The sequence below is a fragment of the Lynx rufus genome, unplaced genomic scaffold (genome assembly GCF_022079265.1).
Source record: "Lynx rufus isolate CCGP_SWC_20201006 ecotype Redwood Valley unplaced genomic scaffold, mLynRuf1.p SCAF_1, whole genome shotgun sequence".
In the NCBI taxonomy this organism is placed as follows: Eukaryota; Metazoa; Chordata; class Mammalia; order Carnivora; family Felidae; genus Lynx; species Lynx rufus.
Window position 1 is genome coordinate 226,742,809 of NW_025814823.1, and position 25,449 is coordinate 226,768,257.

At 42.1% G+C, this 25,449-nt stretch overlaps 1 protein-coding gene across 1 annotated transcript in view; it reads left to right on the forward strand.

The window, feature by feature from the left end:
* The window catches only part of MARCHF11 (membrane associated ring-CH-type finger 11), a 103,576-nt gene extending 93,902 nt beyond the window's left edge, over positions 1-9,674 (forward strand). Inside the window, exon 4 of the mRNA XM_047074401.1 lies at positions 9,352-9,674. Coding sequence (XP_046930357.1) covers positions 9,352-9,674 — 323 coding nt within the window. The remainder of the gene's footprint in view (positions 1-9,351) is intronic.
* The last annotated feature ends 15,775 nt before the right edge of the window (positions 9,675-25,449 follow it).

Below are 25,449 nucleotides of genomic sequence, written 5' to 3' on the forward strand. Positions count from 1 at the left end.
CCATGTCACTTCTGTGAGACTCAGAGCCCTCATCCCCCAAAGCAAAAGGGCTAGATTAAATCATACCCAGTATTTTCTAATTTTGAAATTCAGTGACTGCGTTTGTCCACTGCTGATCCCATGACACATGATGTTACCCCTTTGCTACAAGGTGTTTCATCGGTTCATGATTTGAAGGCAGACTTGAAGTTGTGTTCGGCTGAAATTAAACGAGTTCTAATCCATGCTTCCAGTTGTAGGAGGGCTCTAGGATACCTGTGTCATCTATAAGGATATCGGACTAATTCTTTTATTTCTTTTATTGAAATAACCATATTCATTAGGTGACTTTTCTCAAGCACTTTTGGGTAGAAGCTTAGATGATATAACAATTCTTCTCTCCAGTGAATTCTTTTAATCCTTTAAAAAAATTAACTTTTTGAGGTGCGTGGGTGGCTCAGTCAATTAAGCACCTGACTTGGGCTCAGGTCATGATCTCATGGTTCATGAACTCAATGCAGGCGGTGGGCTCTGTGCTGATGGCTCAGAGTCTGGAGCCTTCCTCAGATTCTTTGTCTCCCTCTCTCTCTGCCCTTCCCCTGCTCACACTCTGTCTGTCTCTCTCTCTCAAAAGTTAATAATCAACGTTAAAAATTAAAAAAAATAACATATCATGTATTTTATAACATGTAAGAAAGTTTGCAGCTTTTGAAGAATGTTCTGTGACTATGCCAAAGGTGGATTCGAGAGGCAGGACTAGTAAAGATTGAAAGATCAGGAGTTTCTTATTTACTAAGAAATAAGAGAAGTCATTAAGATCATTCATTGATGGATTGGCTTCTTAGAACAGCAAGTGGTCAGATGAATGGGGAGCATCTCTTTTAGTCTCCTTGTTTTGCCTGGAAATAGCAGAGACAAATGCATATAAGTCGCTTAGGCTTTCAGCCCGAGCGTGGTCATTTTATGACCAGCTGGGTTCATGATTGTTTGATTCAGGCAGATGTTTGATGACCAGGTCAACAAGACCTTGGGGGAGTTGGCTACAATTTACTTGGACTGAAAATGAGTCCCAGTGAAGAATTTTAGCTCTTCTACCCCCTGCCAGGCCGTGTGTGTGTGTGTGTGTGTGTGTGTACCCGTACATATGCTCAAGTATGTATGGAACGTGGGCCCGATTCCTAAACTTTTTTCATCTCTAGTCTTAGAGTGCATGTCTCAGTGCGGTATCTTAAGATATTACTCTGCTATTTTATTTTATTTTTAAATTTTTTTTTTTATTTTGAGAGAGATGGAGACAGCTCGCAAGAGTGGGAGAGGGGCAGAGAGAATGGGAGAGATAGGGAATCCCAAGCAGGCTCCATGCTGTCAGCTCAGAGCCCTACTCAGGGTTTGAACTCATGAAACCCTGAGATCATGACCTGAGCCCTAACCAAGAGTCGGACGCTTAACCGACTGAGCCACCCAGGTGCACCATTACTCTACCAGTTTAAAGAACACTGTTTTAGTGGCACTTTCATGACTAGACTTAAATTGACCCTTGTTCCCCTTTACATTCTAGGGATGCCTGCTCACCTCTTTCTCATCCCCTCCCACCTCGCAAAGATTTATTGAGTTTCTACTATGTTTCAAGCATTGAAGTAAGAATAAGGTCTCTGTTCTCAGAGATCACACAGCTGATTGAAGTCACACGCATATAAACAAATTATTCCAGTACCAGTAATAGGTAAAACAGGGCAGGTATTTCCTGTGTGGAATGGCAGAAGGTAGGAGGGAAGGATTAATTCCGAGTGGGCCAGAGAAGAAATTATGAGAGAATATGGATCCGAAAGCATATTTAATAATAGTTCATTGTGAAAATGTAGGAGCATGATCCTTCTGGAGAATTCTCTGTCTTATGGATTTATCTCAGATTTGCTAAGAAGATAGAACTAGCAGAATTTAGTGCATAGAGGAGTCTAGGTGATTCCAAGGTTTTAGCTTAATTGACTCAGGGGATGGTCATTAACTGAAATAGAGGTGGTAGGTCAGGAAGCAAATTCAACCTATGTCAAGACCTTTCAGAAAACAGTGTGCTTCACTCCCCACTAGTTAGTAAACTATTATACTCCTTAATGAAATTTGGCTTTGCCATCTTGTTCTACCACCAGGCAGTGATGTCATCGACATCAGTGATGATCCAGGAGCCCCTGAGGATCCAGCCCCACTGTGTTCTTTGCGTGAAGGCTGAGGACTGCAGATTTCATTGAGCAGACGGGAGGACATAGAGAGTAGTGAGCGGGTTGTAGGACAGACACTGTGAATTTTCTTTTGTGTGCTCTCAGAGAAGCAATCACGTAGGGTTTTCGCTATTCTAATAATCATTTCTTTATGTGTACTGTTACATACTCTGCTTTGGGGTGGGTCAGATCATCAGTTGGGGTGGGTCAGATCATCAGTATTTGGGAATTAGCCAGCGCCTAGTTGCAAGGGTTTTCATGCTGTGGGAACTTTGTGAGTAATTTTTATTCTTATTACATTTCTTACGCAGAAGATTTTATTACCAACAGTTTGAGTGTTTGGGCTCCTGAACTTAATGCTTTCGTGATTAGCCTGCCATCCTCAACTTGGTTCTCTGAATTTATGTATATATGTATAAGATATACATATTATACATATATACAATGTACATACATATATATGTAATATATATAATTTACAATAGAAAAATTAACTCATTTTTATAGATGTAAATGCATTTCTTGTGGGATATTTCTTTACATTATTTGTTCTGATTTGGGCAACACTGCAAATACACTTTCACAAAAAATCCCCGTATATAATCAAGACATTGTAGTCCCCAGTTGGCTTTTAAGATACCAATTTCTGATGGCTTTGTTGTGTGAGTCTAGTGACTTCAGTGAAGGCATATGTGTTGTCTTTCAATTTTCATCTCTAAGTTTCATATTTTTGCATTTTTTTCTTTAAGTTCCACATATAGTTCAGTTCAACAAAAAGCATTCGTTATGCAAAGAAGTAATCACTCATGTTTATTTCTTCAAGATTCATATTAACAAGATTCAGCAATGGGGGAATGATTTACGTGTTCAAGCGTTGACCTCTATACTCATATCTAACTTTCCATTAAATGTTCAGCATTTAAATTTGAGGTAGGTTGGGAAAAATAAGCCAGGAAGATTAATGCATTTTATGACACTCCAGCAAAGATTATGCATCAAAGGGTATCTTGGACCACAGTCTCATTTAGTTGATCTTTCTTATACAACCATGCTCCCGTCCTCAAGTAGTGGCAATTAAGGAGTCAAAAATGGGTCCATTTTGGGGTATCTGGGTGGCTCAGTTGGTTAAGCATCCGACTTCGGCTCATGTCATAATCTCAGTCTATGAGTTCGAGCCCCATGTCAGTCTCTGTGCTGACAGTTCAGAGCCTGGAGCTGCTTCGGATTCTGTGTGTCCCTCTCTTTCTGCCCCTCCCCCCCTCAAAAATAAACATTAAAAAAAATGTTTTTAAATGTGTCCATTTTTTGAAACTGGTTCTAAACTGTTCTTAAGTGGGATTAAATGGGACCCAAAGTTCCCACCCAAAGTGTCCATTCTTCTTCTGTTGCCCACTGACTTCTCAGAATGACATAGGTTATATTTTATAGAGTATGTGTAACTTTCACTGAGAGAGATGGGCAGAGAGAAAAAGAGGGAGACAGAGTGAAAGAGATCTTGGCAATGGACACTGGGAAAATTTAGTCTAAAAATCTTGGACATTTTCACAGTCAGGAGCCCTTTCTGGCCAAATGTGTGCTGTGCATTGTAAGTTCTTTAGCTTCTCCCAAAGGTTGTTTTGATTGGACAGCACACAGGGCTTTCACCTGTGCTCCTTTGTGGTTTCATCAGAACCTCTCACTTCTTGGGAAACCTCAAGGTGGAGGCAGCTTCCCAGATGAAGCTCTCACCACTTATAGTGTTGTCTTCAACAACTTTCTTCCTGTGGATGGGAAGAGGAGGAAGGGGCTGTTTCACTGGCGCTTTTAGAGATATAACAGTGTCAGTGACCTACAAGATATTAAAAATGGCAGTTAATGGTATAACTTTGTCCAAATCACAGTCTCCAGGACTTAATTTACTCATATTTTCCATGAGGATGGTGTAGGTCTGCAAGGTCTGGCTTTGTCTGTTCAAGCCTCTATAGCAAAATACCACAGGACATTTATTTCTTAGTTTTGGAGGCCGGGAAGTCCAAGGTCAAGGTGCTAGCATATTCAGTGTCTGGTTAGGTCTCTCACTGTGGTTTGCAGATGGCTGTCTTTCTCATGTGTTCTCACATGGCCTTTCCTTGCTGTCTCTTCCAGATTATATAAGGACATTAATCCAATCATGAGAGTCTCACCCTCATGACTCAAAATAGCCCTTATTACCTTCCCACCGGTCCCACCTCCACATAGGGATTAGGGATTAGGGCTTCAACATATGAATTTTGGAAGGATACATTCAGTTCCTAGCGAGGGTTCTTTTAGTTGATCTTCATTCTGAGAGACCACCTTGCATTGGAAATTTAGCATGGATAGGACTATTGTACACAAGGTTTATATGTAGACAAATTTGAGCCCCAGTCTCTGCTCTTATTCTTATGTCTTGATGTTGGACAGTTATTAAATTTAAGTCTCAATTTCCTCAACCATGAAGTTGTTCAATCGTGGTGTCTATTTGTAGAGTTACTGCCAAGATAAAATGAAAACCGTCCACGTAAAGCACTTAGCACAGTGCTTGGCACAAAATAGATCCTTGATGATAACTTAAGTTCTGAAAATCAACCAGACCTCTTTGAACAAGAGCTGAGACTGGTAACACAAAAAATGAAATGATTTGATCAGTAGTTTGATTGTTAATATCAAAATTTGTTTGTATTTGATTATAATTTTTGCAAGCCTCTGTTAATTGCAACATATCATTTGTGTTGCAATAAACATGGACAAGTGGTGTGTGTGCGTGTGCGTGTGCGTGTGTACATGCTTGTGCATGTGAGCATGGGAACATGGGACCTTGATGGTCTTCCCCATGATGTATTTGGGTAATTAATTCATTTTCTGCTACCATAGAAAAAAATTTAACCAACACACCACTTACAAATTTGGGATATATTTTACCCACACATCACCCCTCTGCTTTTATTTTAGTGAAACCGGAAACATTTGAACTTTCTCTTTTTGAAGCATATTATTCCCTAACAAAAATGTTCCTCTTCACATCAATAAGGGGATGCTCGAATTAAATGTTACTGGGAGGAAAATGATAAAAAACAAATAAATAAAAAATAAATAAATAAACAAAAAGAAACCACCACCACCACCACCAACAAAAACAACCAACACTTAATACACACACACTTTCTGAACTCTCAAACTCCCAAATTCTCAGGAATCACCCCTTGACATCCATGCTATTAATAATGTAGCAAGTGTCGGGGCGCCTGGGTGGCTCAGTCGGTTGAGCATCCGACTTCGGCTCAGGTCATGATCTCAGTCTGTGAGTTTGAGCCCCGCGTCGGGCTCTGTGCTGACAGCTCAGAGCCTGGAGTCTGCTTTGGATTCTGTGTCTCCCTCTCTCTCTTTCCCTCCCCTGCTCATGTCTCAAAAATAAATTAAAACATTTAAAAAAAAATTTTAAAATAGTGTAGCAACTGTCCTAAAATATTTCATACTTACATTTTATAGAAATTATCATTGCTTTTCCTTTCAGGTCTAGTGACTCTTGAAAAAAATAAATCTAAGCCTGTTCTTACATGACCTGAAATGTCAAGATGACACATTCATTTTAAGGCGTAACTTAAGGTATTACTCAGAGAGTGAAGGTCCTGGGGGAAGTGGATTTCTCAGTTGTGAAACAAGAGGAGACAAGATCATCAGTAAGAAAGTATGGCCCCGTGAATTTTAGTAGTTGGATTTTCAACATATGGACTAGAGTTGAATGAATCTTTAGTCTTGGATTTTGACGATCTTAGTACCATATGTTCTCATTACCTTGAGTACAAAAGGCATTTGCTACAAGTCTAGAAGACTTAAGGAAGAAAGGGAAAGATGCATATTAGAGAGGACCTCAAGGGTAGGATAGCCCTCCTCCTATTTCAAGAAAACTTAAGCTTCTAAAGGGCAAGGAGTGATTCCCAACACTTACAGGAAATAAAACAAAATCTAAGCATCGTTCATAACTTGAAGTGCAATGAAGAAGCAGAACATGGAACTGAAAATTCAAGAGGACTGTGTTTTCCTGAAAACTTCAAGTAGCTCCCTCTAAATTCAGAATGTACTAGAAAGGCCTGTGGGATTTATTTCTGCACACTGGGTAGATTTATGTATTTAGAAAAGGGCTACCAGGAGCGCGTTCCCAGAAAGTGACGTTAAGCTCTAGTAAATGATCTGATTTCTGGCCTTTCAAAGGAAATCGATAAAAAAACAGAACAAGATCCTGTGAAATGAGTGATTTCCTGGGATGAAGCTGTCCCCCATCACTGTACTTCTCCAGAATGAACCTGTTGCAAGCTGCACTGGTTTTGTGATTAGTGTGAATGAATGTTTCTCGTCACGTAGATTCACTATGGACTTTTTAATTAATAATAATGTCTTGTGTCTTTAGAGCCACCATCTCGAGGAAATTTGAGTGCATTATAATTGATGAATTTCAATTTGTCTTCATACTATCCTGCTGAATGTATAGATTAGGTATTGCAATTGTGTTTTGATGAGGAAAAATAGAACCAGAAAAATTAAATCATTGCCCACAGAGATTTCAGAAGGCCAATAATCGAATCATCAATTACTACCTGGTAGTCTTTACTTCTAATTCTGGCTGTTTCCCCAGAATATCTGATCAGTTGTGACAGTTTGTCCTTAGAAAAATAGAGTTGATCAAAACAGTTATTTGCAGTTGCTATGATTAACAGTTTACATTCCTTCTCATTATTTTGGTGGTGTTACACAATTATTATTTGTTTATTTTTATTGATTAAGCCACATGCATGTTTTAAGTGGCCTATGCCAACATCCTTGGAATTCTCTTAAGTCACGCGTGTCAGAAGTTTTTGTCCTGGCAAGGGAGTGGTGTAAAACTTAAATTCGGATATTAGGTAGTTGTGATATTTAAAAATTGGCTATCTCCATCACCTACCTGCCATTGTTTTAGCTGCCAAAAGAAAATGAAGTAATCTCCCCAACAAAACCATGTTCAAAACCCTTACTCGTTGTAGCTTTGGAAAGATTGCTATCATCCTTTCAATCACCCATTCCTCTAGGCTTGAAAACATGAGACGCTGATTTTTCCCCTTCTTGTATTACTAGTTCTATCATTGTTTTCCTTTGACAAGTGTATTACTCTGTCCCTTACTGTGCCCACTCTGCTCCTTGCCTGCAATGTGGTGATCTCCCTACTTGTCTCCTGACTTCAGTTCTCTGTGCCTCAATACGTCTTCGATAAATTTTCCTAATAAATTCTTTGTAATTTTAGAAAGTATGACTTAGGCATAAAAAAGTATACAGAATATGTTGAACATCACCACCACCCAGCTTAAAAAATGGGACCTTAGAGGGGCACCTGAGCGGCTCAGTTGGTTAAGCGTCCGACTCTTGACTTCAGCTCAGGTCATGATCTCATGGTCATGAGATCGAGCCCTGCGTTGGGCTCCATGCTAACAGAACAGAGCCTGCTTGGGATTCGCTCTCTCCCTCTCTCTCTGCCTCTCCCCCGCTCACGCTCTCTTTCTCCCTGCTCTCACAAAATAAATAAATAAATGTGAAAAAAAAAAGTGACCTTAGAGATACAGCCAAAAAGCCTATTTGAAACCTCTCTGGGATCTCATTTCTTTTCTTTCCTTTCCACTGTCACGAATTTCATGATTATTTTTTATGCATCTTTTTATACTTTTTACCTCTATATCTGAATCTGTAAAAATGGGTAGTATTTCTCTACCCCAGCAGTTTCTTTCTGAAACTTTCATGTTTTTTTTTTTCACATGGCTTTAAGAGTTCCTCTCTTTTAAGATTTATACATGTTCGTGTATGCGACTTTGTTCCCTTCAGTTGTGTTGCCGTGGTCCACTAGATCCATACGACACGATTTATCCATTCTTCTCCGCATGTACTTTGAGGCTGTTTGCTATTTCCCCCCTCAAACACAAACAGTTACACGACAAACATGTTTGAACATGCTTCCTTGTTCACATTTCCGAGAGTTTCTCTACACTCAAGGTCTAAATCCTGGGAGGTAGGATCTGCTCACTTTCCAATTTTTCATTCAACAGTGCTTGTGGCCAACTGACATGCTGTAATTATGTGCCCTATTCCACCTAAAAAAAGACTCTTCATTCATCCCTCCACCGATGTTCAATGAAATTTCATCTTCCTGAAGGAGAAGAGCTCCTTCTCATTTCCCAATCTGACCGGACCTCCCCCAAGGAATTTCTTTTAGTGAGGGGTCACCAGTTCAAAAGCTTTGGGCCACATGCTGAAATGCCAATGTATGAAAAATGCAGGGTGTGGTGGGATCTGGGTAGAGTGGGAGCCATGTATCAGGGCACCATATCCGATTTACAGACTACGAGTTTATGGTCCCTGAGATTCTTGTATTACCTTGTTTATTTTCCTGAGAGTGTCTCCGAAATGCGTAATCATCCAATATACTGCATAGCAGCAAAGACCTAGGTCTCTGGAGCCAGGCTGCCTGGGTTTGAATCCCTGTGCCACTGCTACTAGTTCTCTGCGTCTGAGCTGGTTCCTTGTTTGCAAAACGGGGGACATGCTCACACTCCTTTCCTAAGGCTTTGGCGAACACTGGACGAGGTAATATACATGAAACTCTCACGTAGGTGCCTAATGCATTTTTGTCGAGTTGTTGAAGAGAGAGAAAAGAAGAAAAAGTCGTCTCATACCTCCTCGGTGTGAGACAGTGCTTTAGGAACTGGGAAGATGATGTTGACTTTAACATCCATCTCTTCCCAAATTAAGGTGTCCGTTGAAACCAAGCCCTCCACACGTTACTTGGCCCCGCAATGAGTCCGCAAATATATGATGAATGAATCAATAAGCCTAATGATTCTCTTAAGGCAACATGAGTGCCCAAGGTGTGTTCTGAGCCACGATGGAGCAGGTTAATTATACCCGTGATAACTTTACTCTGTGCACGTTAGTGTATTCTTATTCTTTGGCTATTGATTATTCCTGTGTAATATGGACAGTAGCTTGCCGTTAGCCGTGACAGTTGAGTGGTCAGGATACCATCTTTTTTTGTGACAATGAGTAACAGAGAACTATTTCTTTAATGCCTTACTTGTATACAAAACCACCGACTTTTGATTATGACGAGCCTTTGTCCCCTCCCCGCCTCCATTTTTAGGTCTCATTGTCCACGAAGGAGCTGCAGTTTACAGAGTGTTTAAGCGCTGGCGGGCTGTTAACTTACACTGGGATGTATTGAATTATGATAAAGCCACAGACATCGAAGAAAGTAGCCGGGGAGAGTCTTCCACAAGCAGGACTTTATGGTTGCCACTGACGGCCCTGCGGAACAGGAACTTGGTCCACCCGACGCAGTTAACTTCCCCCAGGTTTCAGTGTGGCTACGTGTTACTGCACCTGTTCAATCGGATGAGGCCCCATGAAGATCTGTCCGAAGATAACAGCTCAGGGGAGGTTGTGATGAGAGTGACTTCTGTGTGACAAAAGCGTAAGGCGGCGTGGTGTAGACCACCCTGCACATCTTGGAATGTAATTGCAATGAATGGCGAAACCACAGCACTTCTAAAAACACACATCTATGAACTTTTTAAAATTTATGCTTTTTATATGAACATTTGAATTGCAAATACATTTTTCTGAAAAAAAAATAGCTCTCTGGTTCTTTGTTTTCTGATTTCCCACATCTTTTATAAGTTGGTACTTGAAATCATTATACATATAATTTAACCCTACTTGGTTCAAAGAATGATGGAAGCTGTCCTGAAGGCCGAGACTATTTTTTCTTGCTTGTTTTAAATATATTTTTTATCAAACGTTTTGCTCCATGTGTAGTTTTTCAGGCATGCCACGAACGGGGAAGAGCTTAGAACTCTGTGGGCAGATGCCAAGGTGCCTGTGGGTTCGCAGATCCCAGGTGCTTGGGCGATGCTGTGGACTGGTCCTCTTCGTGCCTCACATCTACTGGCAGATGGAAGCGGGACTCTTTTGCTGGGACGGAATAATCTGTCACCAGGAATGCAAGCTCTAGGAATGTTGGCTTGCTTTCTAGCTTGTGAAACAGTACAGAGAGCTTATAAACAGTTAAAGATGAGTGGGGGAAAAAGAGTACGTATAACTTACTGGTATTACATACAAGTGGGCAGGGCCTTCTGTATACTTATAACCGTAAGAGCTCACCAAAACGTCACATCATTGCTTGTGAAGTAATAATCCCACCGCCTCACATTTGCATAACCCTCTTACAGACCTACGGCAGTCATTTGGGTTAATTATTAGTGTCTTGAAGCCTGTGAGCGCTATCTTAATTAGATTTTCTTTCTGTAAAAGCTTATATACCTACTGAATCATTTAAACACGGACCCTATCACTCGCTTTAATGAAGTCCTGGGAAATATATTCACCTGCAGCGAGAAATGTTTTCTTTCAGTAGATAAGCATTTTTTAAGTGAAAAGAGGAAAAGAAAAATGAGGCTATTGACTCCCTAGGAACGGTTTGCTAACTAGCGGCACCTGGAGATTTTCCACCTTTTAATCCTCCTAATGGAGGGAAATGGCACATTTTAATGAGCAGTGACAGAATAAATGAAGAGGCAGGCGGTCATGCTTTCCTTTGGAACATGAGTTGAACATGTAAGTCATTGGAAGTCACTGATGAGTAGATTTTAAAGCATATGAAATAAAAACGCTTTACATTCTATTTTCTAAAAATGACCTTTGGATGATTCATACTAGAATAGTTAACGTTTACAGGTAGCACTGTGATTCCTACGTAGCAAATCCCACCAATACGCGAAAGAATATTTTCCCAGTTTAAAAACTGTCGCAAAAGAGTTAAGGCTGTGCTCATTTGCATAAATGGGGAAAAGGAATCAGGAAATCATGAAAGAAGGAACACGCAACCACTGTTAAGGGGGCAGTTGTAGGAAGCGAGAGTGTTCAATATTCCCATCCTGTATGTCACTTTTTTAATTCTGATATTACACAAGCACAGTCCTGGGGAAGACACTGGGAGGTAGCAGTCAGTCCTATGAATCTGGTTCCGGACGCTCAGACTCTTGCCCCCTGGGACCAAGGCAGATTAATTGAGACACCAGGAATGCCAATCTGCTGCCAAAGGAACAACCCATTTTTTGTGCCCCACAGGTGTTGATGTTTGTCCTGGACAGTTTAATCACGAAGAGGAGTCGTCGTCAACAACATGTTTAATGGAGAATAATCGTGGGAACTGTTCAGAGCATCTCATTAAAAATACCGGATAAAGAGACAAACACAGATTAGATTATCACGGCTCCGTATTTAGCGAGGCTGCCCTTCTAATTGGCGTACACCTTCATATTCCATCAACTCACTAGAAACAAAAAGGCATAATGGATGGGAGACCCCGCTCAGTGTGGGGTGCACGAGGTAGAGATGTCACCAAGAGAGTTCAGAGTGAGCCTGTCAACCTGGAAAGGAATATGCGTCCCTAGGCTGCCCTGCTTTCCAGCACCCTGACCTTTGGATGCACATTTTGCCCACACCCACTGTTTCCCCCCATCACCTTCACACCTCCTAACACACCCACACACACAGTCACACACCCACACATGACCCGAGTCAAGGTTGGAATAAGGATCTGGCAGAACCTCTGCTCAATAAAACGTACCCTCTCTGAAATGATTACCTAAAAACTCAGAAGAAATACTCCAGGTGGGGAGGAGACGTGCCTTGAAAGAATTGAATTCACTGTTTAAAAATAATTAAAATGTTAATATGTACTACAAGTTACGATATAAATAATTAACTTCCAGTTGCCAAGTCTGTCATTCAAACGTGGGCTCCCTTAAATATCAAAATCACCGATGTAAGGAAATTAAGTTCGACATGCCTTATTTTTAGGATCTTTTCCAATATTAGAAACACTGAGACCTGTATGCAATTTGTCTCTTTCCAACCACTCATTTGAAGGACAGGCATCCACAGAGCACCTCCTGCGTGCCACATACTTTCGCGGTGGGCCACAGAACGACCCAGGTTTGCAGGGAGACTTTGGGGACATGTGCCACAGCATATGTGGCAGGATACAGGCAAGCAAATGAAAGCGGAAGATCAGGAGCAGATTTCCCTGGGGTGGCCGGGGAAGGAATCCCCGAGGAGCCGGCATCACTTGGGTGCTGAAGCGTGAGAAGTTTGCCACTCAGACAAACGGAGAAGTTCTGGGAACGGCTCCTTGGGGGTAAAAGAGAGACATGTTTCAGTCATGGTGAGAGGCTTCTCACCGGGGGGGGGGGGGGCAGAAGATGCCTGGGAAGACATGATCTATCTCTATGGGGTTTACTAGGTAGCAGGGTCCGAACTCCACAGGGAACCCTGAGAAGACGGTGTTCAAGCTGCAGGTGGCCAGACGTGGCAAGGTCATCTCGGGGGGATGTTCACCCCCCTCTAACCCGATTCCTATGGGCGACACTCTCTGTTCTCAAGGTACGGCTAAAATACATGGACAGTGGTCATACCCTCAAGAGAGTTCGGAGAAATCCTACAAAATGAAATAGTAGGCAGCAATCACACACGGGTGCCACCACTATAAATTAGATAATGCAGTAGAAACACTGGGGGCATTGAGTGGGCTCCCTTCCCCTCTCCCAGAAGACAGCAAAACCCACAATTCCGAAGAGGAAAGCACACCGGAGATTTTGTGAAGTAGAAGATAGCGTCTCTATTATTGAAAATACTCCCAAACACTTCCCAGAATAAAGACTATCACCTGATTTTTCTTAAACATGATTAATTTTTTTTTTTTTTTATTCCGTAAGTCTCATTAACTAAACAGATGTCAAAATAAAGCAAGCTCTCTCCACTGCTTCTGTTTCAGCCTGGGACTGCTCTCCTTTTCCTTTTTGTTTTTCTTTTTTTCCCCACACTACTAGCATAGTCTATTATTTTTGATGATGTGCTAATCAATCCTCCTTTATCTATGGAGTGAAATAGCAAAATTAATTTGTCTTTGCCAATCCAGAATTAGATCAGCGATCATCTAATAATGGAAGTGTCATTTTACACGAAGGTCATAATTTGTCCCTATTTTCCTGCGTAGCTTGCTTCTTTTTTTCTTTTTGATTTGCAAATTTTAATGACAGTAGCTTACGAATATCTGATACTTAAAATTTTTCTTTCCAGGCTCATCGTTTATCAGACTTCAGTGGCAAAATTTGGCTTTTTATTTTCAAAACGTGTTTGCATAAATGATATATAAAAATAATTTGATGTCCAACATATTAAGAAATAATTGTTTTAAAACCTTAAGAAGATACTGGAGGCAGTTAGTTCAATCCCATTTTATCAGTTCAGAAAAAAAATGCTCCCATAACGTGTGTGTGATTCAGAATTGCGGCAGGTGCCCTAATTTATAGCAAAGCTCAAAGTTCCGAGCCCCGGTGGAACCTAGAGATTAATTAATTACCTCATAAAGATGCCATTTTATACACAGTGGATTTATCTAATAAATTAGTCAAAGACTTCAAAGTTATTTTAAGGGATTTTCCCTCTAGGAAGTATAGACACTGGGAGCCAGTGGAGAATGAAAACTATGCATGATTTCCTGTAAAATTTTGGTGATGCATAAACTTTACCCCAAAGCGTTTGATGCTGATTTTCCAAAATAAGTTAGAGGTCACTTAATTTTCTTGTAACTTCTTCATATTTCTGAGAAGTTTTTCTGCATGCAACGTGGCCTTTCGGAAGAAAAGTATCTTTTTCTAGGGCTGCCAGTAGAAAAAAGAGATTTGCTCCAAGACACATAGGGTGCGGAGCCTAGTGAGCATAGGGTGGAAATGGTGACCTACGTGATTTAAAACCCTGCTCTCTGGGGCTGTCAAGCACGAATGTCCATCTCAGCTGCTGGGCCACCGAAGGAGCCTCAGCTGTGAGTGAGTGGAAACATGGAGAGAAATGTCTCATGTAGTCATACCTCTAGCTCCCTAGCATAGCTGTCCTGGGGCTTTGGGAACACAGGAGATCTGCCCAGGAGCTGTTATGACAACAAGGACAATGTGGCCAGAAGCCGGAAATGCTCCATGGGACACGTTTCCCATGAGACTCTTGGCAAAGTCAAGATCTATTAATAAGAAAGAGCCAAAGCATAGATTCAGAGACCAGGAGAAGAAAAAGTAACACAATTCAACACCATTTAACGGCACGATGTGATTAGTTTTGTTAGCTGCAGCTCTGGGGATACTTACTTCTCTACCTCGCCTTCCTCATTCATCATCCCTGGCTTAGACAACAAGGTGGCACCGTCCCCATTATGCCATCATGCCATTGTTCAAAGTGTGCCCCAGGCACACAGTGAGGCTCCTAGCTGCTCCTGTTGGTATATCACTAAGGACCAGCTCCCCACATGGGCTGGAGAGACTGCCCCCCAAAAAGAGATAAGGAAGAAATCAGAAGAGGCAGCCATGATGGAGGGACAACAAAAAGTGGGCCACAGTGGCACAAGCCCAAGGGGTTGCTCATGAGGTGACAGTGAGGGTAGGCTGTCTGGGAACAGAAGATAAAAGATAAGCTGATTTGATGAAGTTTGTGATCTTAGGGAGGAGGAAGCCGATTAATTTGGCAGTTGAATGAAGTGGTTTAAGCACTTTGATGCCAGAAAAGAAAATTTCAGAAAAGACACATGACTCAAACCTAGTGTTCAGAGAAAGTTTCCTGAAGAAGGTAACCTCCAGACCAAGATGGCGACAGAGGTTGTTCCTGACTTGACTCTCCCTCACAAGAACAAATAACAACTCTTCAAGAACAAGACACCACTGAGAGAATTCTAGAATATGGAGTGAGGCTGAAGCCCCCCTCACCACCCCCCCGCCCAGACCAGGACAGACTGCATCAGCCAACCTGCTGGGCTTTTGTTCGACCTTCCACTGAAGTCATAGACGAACTTAGGGGCACATAGACAACACTGTGGAGTCTTTCAATACACTAACATTTGTGTAGGATTTCATTGTTTTATCTCAACCACATCTTATATTTTCAGTGTGGAGTTCCTTTACCTCTTTTGTTAAAATTAGTCCAAGTATTTCATGGTTCTGTTTTTGTAGATCATGTTTTCTTTTATCTAATTATTTATTGCTAGTATGTAGAAATATATTGGTTTTGCTATGTGGACCTTGTATCCTGAGACCTTATAAATTCCCTCATTATCTCCAAAGCTTTTGTTGTTATTGTCCTGGTGTTCTCTATATACACAGTCAAATATGTATCTGTAAGCAATAACTGTATCTTTCTTTCAGTTTTATAAATTTGAGTTTAATTTTTTCTTCTTTGGCTTCTTCTTTTTAATTTATTTATTTGAATTTGTATTTTTTTTATTTAAAAAAATTTTTTTTAACGTTTATTTATTTTTGAGACAGAGAGACAGAGCATGAATGGGGGAGGGGCAGAGAGAGAGGGAGACACAGAATCCGAAACAGGCTCCAGGCTCTGAGCTGTCAGCACAGAGCCCGACGTGGGGCTCAAACTCATAGACTGCGAGATCATGACCTGAGCTGAAGTCGGCTGCTTAACCGACTGAGCCACCCAGGTGCCCCTGTATTTTATTTTTTGAGAGAGAGAGAGAGAGAGAGAGAGAGAGAGAGAACGTGAGTGGGGGCAGAGGGGCAGAGGGAGGGAGAGAGAGAACTTTAAGCAGGCTCCACACTCAGCACGGAGCTAGATGCAGGGCTCGATCCCACGACCCTGGAATCATGGCCTGAGCCAAAATAGAGTCAGACACTCAACCAACTGAGCCACCCAGGCACCTCAATTGGGCTGTCTAGCTTCTTAAGGTGGAGGTTTAGATGATGGAATTAAAGGATTTCTTCTTTTCCAATGTAAGCACTTAAAACTACAAATTTCCCTCTAAATGCCATTTTAATGGCATTGCATATCTCTTAACACACTGCTTTCCCTATCATCCTATTTAAAATATCTTATAACTTCCCTTGTGGTTTCTTCTTTGATCCATAGATTATTTAGAACTATGTGGTTAATTTCAAAATATTTGTAGACTTCCTAAATCTCTTCTTGTTATCAATTTATAAAATTTATAATTTAATTCATTGTGGTTAAGAAGACACTTTGTATAATTTAAATCCACTGAACTTTATTGAGATGATTTTATGGTCAAGTATATGGTCTTTCTTAAGTGTATCATAGATCTACTGCTGTATCACAAACTACCTGAAAAAATAAGCCACCTCAAAGCTTCATGGTTTAAAAATCATAATTTATTATTTTTCATGATTCTGCTGGTTGTCTGGGTGATTCGTCTGCTAATTTCCTCTGATCTCACCCTGAGACTGCATTCAAATGGAGGCTTGGCTGGGGGCTGGGCTTAACAGGGACACTGGCTGGGCTGGGCTTCTCTCTCTGTCTCTCTCTCTTTTTTTTAATTGTATTCATTTTAGAGAAAAAGAGCATGAGCAGGGAAGAGGGGCAGAGGGAGAGAGAGAAAGAATCCTAAGGAGGTTCAACATTCAGTGCAGAGCCCAACTTGCAGCTTGACCCCACCACCCTGGGATCATGACCCAAGCCGAAATCAAGAGTTGGACACTCAACCAACTGAGCCACCCAGGGTCCCCTGGGTTTCTCTCTCAATCTCAGAGGTTAACCTAGGCTTCTTTACCGCCACAGTGCAAAAGTGGGTGAACAAAGTCTAAGAGGCCTTGACTCCAAAATGGTATAGCATCAGTTCTGCCATACTTCATTGGCTAAGGCGGATCACAAGACCAGCTCAGATTTTTTTAAAATGGGAAAATGGATTCTACCTCCTGACAAGAGGAAGGACGATTAATTTGTAGTCACGTTCAATGTACTACATTTTGTGAAGGTTCCATGGACACTTGAAAAAAATATATGTTCTTGCAATTGTTGGGTGTGATATTCTATACATTTCTGTTATGACACACCAATCAATATTGCTCACACTATATCCTTAAATATTTTTTAAGTTTATATTTAAATCAATTACTTCCTTATATAGTTTTATTTCTCTGTTTAGCTTATTTTTGTTTCATATGTTTTGAAGCCCTGCTTTTAGCAATGGATGCATATACATAGGGTCGTTGTGGCTCATCCTTTCTTGCATTAGGGAGTGTTCTTTATCTCTGATATGGGCGTTTACTTGGTTGACATTAATTCTGCCCTACCAGTCTTCTTAAACGGTCTTATTTACAATGGTGCAAATTTTCTCATCCTTTAACTTTTAAACTATTTGTTTTCATGCTTAAATTTCATCTCTTGAAAACAGGATGTAGCTGAATCCTGCTTTTCTTTAAAAAAAAAAAAAGTTTATTTATTTTGCGAGAGAGAGAAAGAGCACAAGCTGGGGAGGGGCAGAGAGAGAGAATCCCAAGCCATCTCCGAACTGCCAGCACGGAGCCCAGTGCGGGGCTCGAGCTCACCAACCATGAGATGCTTAACCAACTGAGCCGCCCAGGTGCCCCATGAATCCTGTTTTTATATTCACCCTGAAAATGTTTGTCTTTTGCCTCCTTTGCCGTGTAAAGTAACATAATCTGCTGTCTCGAGATTTAGAACTTGGACATTTTTGGGGGGGGCATTCTATCCTTTCTTATGTCTCTTCCTTGTATCTCTCAGCTCCCATCCTTTCCAGGACCCAGGATAATTTCCTCAGGAAAAGTAATAGTAACAATAATAAATAACAATTCAACAAAAAATCAAAGCAAAACAAAAACAGAAAACAGTTCATAACAGGAAAAAGATGTAAACATAACCATAGGGATGAGGGAAGGAAAATTATTCTCTTACATTTTAGTTTCCTATGGACATAGAGGGAAAAAAAGTATTAATTACTAGTTAATAGTTAGTGAATTACTTCTCTGCAGTTTACTTTATATCCCCAAATTCATGGGGGTGCCTGGGTGGCTCAGTCGGTTCAGTGACCGACTTTGGCTCAGGTCATGATCTCGAGGTTTGTGAGTTCAGGTCCCGTGTTGGGCTCTGTGCTGACAGTTCAGACCCTGGAGCCTGTTTCGGATTCTGTGTCTCCCTCTCTCTCTGCTCCTCCCTCGCTCATGCTCTGTCTCTCTCTCTCTGTCAAAAATAAATACTAAAAAAAAAAATATATATATATATATATATATATCCCCAAATTCATGAAACTCTCCCAAAATCTCTATAGATGAAAGTACCATTTAAGACATCAATTTATGTAATTCTTTGTCAACGTCTGTGCCCGGAACACCAATCATGAGTCTAGGCAGAGATGGATTTCCTGAGGCTGATGGAGGTTTGAAATGTCAGAAGAATGTTCAGGAAGAGAGTGTGACATTTATCTCTCACAGATTTAATCTTTCCTGTCTGCCCTAGATCTGATAGCCTTATAGGAAACAGAATTCGGAGGGCACGTTTGAATTACACCCTAGGGGAATTAGGCCCCAGAAATCTCTGTTCCATTAGAAATCTTCACCTAGCCATGTTTATGAAGATTTTGCATTAACACCCTTCCAAATAAAAGGGTGTATAGATAAAAGGGTCAATAGATTCGGATTCTGAATTTGACAGAATTTGAGGCTGAAAATGTTCTTCCACTTCGTCCCTCCACTTTTACTTAAAATACCTGGGCTGTACCTTATTTTGGTCTTTTTTTTTTTTTTTTTTTTTTTTTTCCTGAGGCCTGGAGCACCAAGTTTAATCAAAAAGGCAGGCAAGCTTTTTTTTTTTTTTTTTTTTTAAATAAGACCGTAGGACTCAAGTCTTTTCTATTTGGACTAAAATAATATTAAAACACCTAGGTCCAATTAACTAAAACAACTACTTCCAAGGGTAATGAATTTTCTGGATGTAGCAGAGAACGTGCTTTGAAACAGCAGTAAAACAAAGTAAGGGGCTTTGGGCCTATGACATATTCAAGGTCTGTGGCTTACAGGTCTGGTAAATAACAGTGTTCTCCAACCATTACCGGTGTCAGACTTGGAAGGTTCTGTAGTTCTTCAGAGGCTTCTCTGAAGAAATAGTCAGGATGAGTAGCCCTTTTTACATAAATCTCCTAACTGCATAATTGCAGTGTTTTACAGCCCTCAGCTCCAATCATCTCCATTTTACTCGGTTGTCATTACCAGAAGGGTGTGCGTTCTTGGGTAGGGAGGTGGGTGCTGGTGTCGCGGAGAGATTAGAGCAGACTGTCAGTGTCAGTGGAAAATTCATCGGCAGGACTAAAGGTTGGGGCGGTCGGTGCTCAGGGGTCACTGTCAAGCGTCTGGTGCTTGTCTGCACCGCCGTTCATGGAGCCGAATCTAATTCTCATCCATCCCGCTGGCTCTTCAGAGTCACTTAGAATCAATTTGAGCTGGGCTCCGAGATGTGTGGGAGTCTGGCTCCTGTCCCGGCTTTATGATCTCACTCCGGGCTGACAGTCTGAAACCCCAGCAGCACCCAAGATTCAAAATGTAAAGCTTGCCTCTGGGGACAAGGTTACTTTATCTGGTAAATATTTATCGGTCCTCAATAATGGGCCAGACGTCGTGAAAGGGGGTGGGGTAGAGGGTTTGGAGGTGGAGTTGACTAACCATCCTTAGACCTGAAGAAAGGAGCTCCTGGCACGTGGCCCTCACTGGCAGCCCCTTCTAGCCACACTCCTCCACATGGCACAAGAAGACTTGGCCAAGGGACCCAGAGTCCATCCAGAGCCCAAATGTCAAAATAGAACGTGCACCAAGCACTGAATTCCCAGAAGTTTCTACCCAAATTGGTCGTGTCTACTTCATGAGCTCACACGGACCTCTTTCCTGGGTTCATTCTTCTAGGACTGACTGTCCCTCCAGCGTGACCATCCCTAGGACTTGGGGCTGACCAAGCAGAGCTGATGAGGCATGTGTGAATGAAGCCGGGTAGTACAAGCTGGAGGTAACACATGTGTGACCACACGTGTAAGTAAGGAAAGAATCCAGGGGTAGAAGGAGAAGTGGTATAGCCATGGGGTCCAAGAACTCAACTGACCATTTAGATTTCACGAAGGTGTATGTAAAGGGGATGAAACTGATTTGACAGTTTTTGCCTTCATTTTTAACTTCTAAATACTAGACATCTGGGATCTGTCCTCCTGCCTTGAACCTTGGAAATATTAAGAGCTTGTCTGTAAGCATGGAGTTAGGATAATACATACTACACATTATTATGTGTCACCAACTGTTACGTACGGTTTAGTAGGGGCTTCTAAAATTCTTTTGTAGGACCGTAGTAATATAATTCTGAGTCAGACAGCTGGGTTCAAACCTAAGCTCTAGCTTTTAATAGTTACCCAATCATTGAAGAGTTACAGAGGATGTTGGCTTAGCAGACCCTCTAGCTGATGCGTGTTCAGCGTTCCTTCTGTGAAACATACTAATGAGACCCGAAACATTCATTAGCTGGTCTAATGTTGCACAGCAAACCACTTAAACTGAATGGGTTCAAACAGCGGTCTTTTATTTTGTTCACTAATTTGTAGTTGGGAAGGGCTCAGCAGAGAGGTCCCCTCCTTACCCACTCAGTGTAAGGTATAGGAGGGGCTCGGCTGGGGCGCCGGGGTGGCTCAGTTAAGCGTCCGACTTCGGCTCAGGTCATGAACTCACAGCTCGTGAACTTGAGCCCGGCGTCGGGCTCCGTGCCGACAGCTCAGAGCCTGGAGCCTGCTTCCGATTCTGTGTCTCGCCCTCTCTCTGCCCCTCCTCTGCTCGTGTGCTCTCTCTCAAAAACAAATAAAAACATTTTAAAAAATAATTAAAAAAAAAAAAAGAGGGGCTCCGCTGGGATTGCAGGATCTGCTGGCAAGACGGCTCAAGACAGGGCTGGAGAGGTGGTGTTGGTATCGGCTGGGAGTTCACTCAGGGCCACGGGCAGAGGGCCTTGGTTCCTCTCCATGTGGCATCACTACAGTGTGCTGGGGCTTCTTGGCAGCATGCGGCTGTCCAAGAGGCAGGGCTGTAAAAGAACAAGGCAGAAGTACGTGGCATTTTTGTGACTTAAGGTTGGAAGTCGCAGAGCATCATTTTTGCCATACTCTGTCAAGGTAGTTACCAACACTCCTCCAGGTTCCAGGGGAGGGGACGCGGATTCTGCACGAGCATCTGAGATGCTCCAAGACCTTTCCATCTTGGAGTAGAATCTTCTGTAACAGACACATACATTCTTGCTTCTACCAGATGAGTTTCTGAGAATTAGTTGTCAAATCACTTGATACCAATGTCATTACATAATTTCATTTAATATAACTGTTGATGGAATTGAGTATGAAAAGAGGTGACCACTAGGCTGAGAGTTTTGGAAGGACTGGAGAGGCGTGAGCCCTGCCAGTTGGATGTTGGGAAAATATCTTGGGAAGATTATAGAAAACAAAAAAGAAATCTAGAAAGACTCTGCATCAGATTGTTTCACCTGGGTCTCCAGGTTTGTTTCACATCAGAGAAACTGAAAGTAGAAAATGTGAAGCATATGTTATATGCGTGCTTTATGCAGGAAAACAGCCCTGAATCCCGTCAGCTTCTACCAAAAGAAAAGCCCTTATCGAATTGATGTATATTATGCATTTGAAAAAACAGAATGTTTAAGGTATGCATGAATCAGTTTCTAACAATTCCTTGTTTCTTTTTTTAAGTTTATTTATTTTGAGACAGCGAGTGAGCAGGGGAGGGGCAGAGAGAGAGAGGGAGAGAGAGAGAGACTCCCAAGCAGTCTCCATAATATCCGAGTGGAGCCTGAGGCGGGCCTCAAACTCACGAACCAAGAGATCACGTCCTGACCTGAAATCAAGAGTCAGACAACCGACTGAGCTTCCCAGGTTCCCCAACAGTTCCTTGTTTCAATTGGTTTTTTCAATTAACTGATTAATTCTTGGCACTTACTGTATTCAATAAGAAGACTTTTTGTTGTACTTGACCCCCTTCACCTTACTTTACTCATCTATAAAATGATAGTATCATTAGGATGCTTACTTCACAGTGTTTTTGAAATGATTAACTAAAACAATCTACTCACACATTTAACATACAGCAATCAGGTGTTTCTTATACTTATTACCATTATAAGTACTTTAGGTCACAAGGAGGAGAGATAGGCTTGAGCTACCTCAGGTGATGGAGATCTAGCAGGGAATATTTGGGGAAGTGAGGAGGGTCAGGAAACCACCTTTGCTCTCCCACAGTAGATGCCACAAAGAATCAAAGCATCATTCCAGATCCTCAGGAGCTCTGGTGCCCTATTGTCTTTCTGTCAACAGCACTGGCACCCAATGCAGTGAGCCTGCCATTCTCAACCTGTGCTACTTTCTATCTGCTTCTCTCTCTACTCTTGGGTTTCCTCCATGGCTGCCCTGCCTCCTTTTCTTCCTTCTACGTCTTATGTCACCTGTCAGTTCCTCCAGAAAGAAGCTCTTACTGGGCTCACCGATCTTCATCCAAAAAGGAGCACATCGATGTGGCACTTGACCACCTTGTGAGCCACTGGCCTGCCACATATGTCTTGTGGTTTTTAATCAAGGAGCCAATCTCCGGTTCAGTCTGTTGTGGGTCAAGACATCTGTATCTGAGGGCCCAGAGCAAGACAACACAGGTAATTCCACCCTGTCCATGGGTAGAGCAGGGATGCAGGGTTTCAGGAACTTTCGCTGACGGTTGGTATGCATGCCTGTGCAGTTAAGCATGCCATCCTGGAAGCTTATAATTGGCATTCATTCTATCTGAGCGGTGCTGGGGCTGTACCATTTGTCTTGACGCCCATGGTGTCATTTGGTGATAACCATTCTGCATGGGGATTATTTGATGATTACCATTAAAAAGAAAGGGGCATTGTGCAGAAGAACACGAGTGGGAATCAGATCCTGGTTTTTAATCTTGGCTTCTCCACTAGACTCTCTCTCTCTGCCCCCACTCCTGTGTCTCTATCTCTCTTGATCTCTCTCTTTCTTTCTCCCCCCGCCCCCGCCGCTATACTTCTCATTAAAAGTAAAATTGCTCCTGAAACTAATTTGAAATAAAAATCATTTATTATTATGGCAAGTACCCGTAGGTAACTTGGGCAGAGATGTGGATAACTCATCCTGTAGATTGATCCTGTCATCCCTACCCTGCGAGGATTACCATCTCAGACGTGTTGTAGATGCACCAAGAAAAACAAAACAAAACAAAAATGGAAAATGAGACCATTTACCCAAAGTGACACCTGGATACCACAACATTTGTCATCCAAGTTGCTTAATATTTCAGCATTCTTCAGTCTGCGGTGAATACATACATTCTATCTTTAGAATTCATTTAGAAAAAACAATTCCATAAATGATACAAAGAGAATCCATCTGGAATCAATTGTTTAAAATACTCAGCAAAACTCTCTCCTTCTCTTTGGAACACTCCAATCCCCTAAATAGAGTTAAGATTAAAATAACTCTCCCATATCACTGCTGGCCAGAGAGCGGGGGAAAGGGATGTGCCAACATAATGGAGTAAGAATTCCCACAAAAGATTCCTTTATGTTATTAACCAGCACTCCATGTAGCTGCTTTCTTCTGGCCTCACACCTCCTGACAGTCACTCCTAGCTTGCGTGAGCCTGGCCGTTCATTTCCTTTCCAAATACAGTGAAGGGATGGTGAAATCACCCTAAGAAAGAGAACTTACCACCAGGAGGTACAAATAAAATGATCGATAATCAAGTGGGCCATCTGGCCATCACACCAGCCTCAACTGACGGTATCCAGTGTTGCTCATTGGCATGCATTTTATCACTTGGGGCAGAAGGAAAAATGTCTTTCCGTACAGGCCAGCGACAGAAGATCCATTCTTTAATGGGGAGCCAAACCCACTCACTCTTCCCTGCTTGGGTCTTTAAGATCCCTTCGGATGGGACTTCCTGGGGTGTAGTTTTATCAGAATATGCTTGGTCCTTCCTACGTGCAATTTTCAGGACATAAATAACGGACCAGACTCCGTATGAAGTGATTTTCCAAAACACCAGGAAAAATTGGTTTCCTCCCATCAAGTGGCTTTCACTACCCATAATCCCAAGCTTCACATCTCCTAGTGTCTCTTTTTATTCATCCTAATTAGCAGTAAGTGAATCCAGTCGTGTTCTGTGGTCAGCCAACTTACAATTGGATTTTATGTGCACTTTAGACTCAGCAACCTGCCGCTATCTGGCTCCAGACACCGTCTCATCTATGGTCAAGAGAAGTGTCTGCTTTTGATTTATTTCCACTAGAAATCAAACGGCTGATTCCGCGCACACATCTGACACACGGTGACCACGCTCATTTTCTATATATCTCGTTTTCAAGAAGCTTAAAGTTTCAATAGGCAATGACTAATTTGTGCGGCTCTACTGAATGCATGGGGTGGGCACCAGGCTTCATTTTGTCAAGAAAGGCTCTCCAAGGGTCACAAACAGTGGCGTAGAGGCGAGTGGGATGTCAGATAACAGAGGACAAGCATATCGTCAGCTCAGAATGGGCTTTCTGGGCAAGGATTCAAGCCCAGTAGTCCACTTTGATATAAGTCCGCCATAATGGGACACTACTTGGGCACATTCTCTGTATCCCTTTCTCTGTATTGGATTGGCACTCTGGGGATACCAATATTAATTAGGATACTAATACTAATATTATAAAGAGCAATAAATGAAGTCTGCACATATAATCCAAGTCCAGACCAAAAAATCTCAACATCAGTGATTTGCTGTCCAGTTTTCATGGATCATTTTCAATGATATAACACAGAATGTGCTCTCTTTTGAGAATGCTTTTTTATCCCATCCTAGACTCAGACTGGGCCCTCTGGGCTTTCTTAGCTGTTTCTTAGAGTGACAGGGGCTACTTAAAAGCCCCAGACATCCCCTCAGGGGACATACCCAAGAGGAGCGAACACAGAGTTGCACTGGCCTCTCGAGCTAAACCCCAGGTTCCTGTGACCCCACAATGTCCGGTTTCACATCCATAATGCCGAACTTGAAACCTCCCCGTGTTACTCATTGTAATTACCAATGAGTGAACCCCACCTAGTGTTATGCCCTTGGAAGAAGACTGGGAGGGAAAGGTTCCCCGTGGGTCGGCCAGAATTTGACCTGAAGGTGCAAACCTCTGTTCCACAGCCAGTCAGGGTCAGAGGCCCTGGCAGCTTGACCGCACCTTAAGTCCTCCTTTTGGCAGTCAATGTGGTTCTCGCTGCTTGAAGGTGCTTCCCACTCTGCCCTATGTTCCACGTGAACCTCAAGACGTGCAGCACCCTCAGACCGGGACAGGCCAAAGAGCTTGCCAT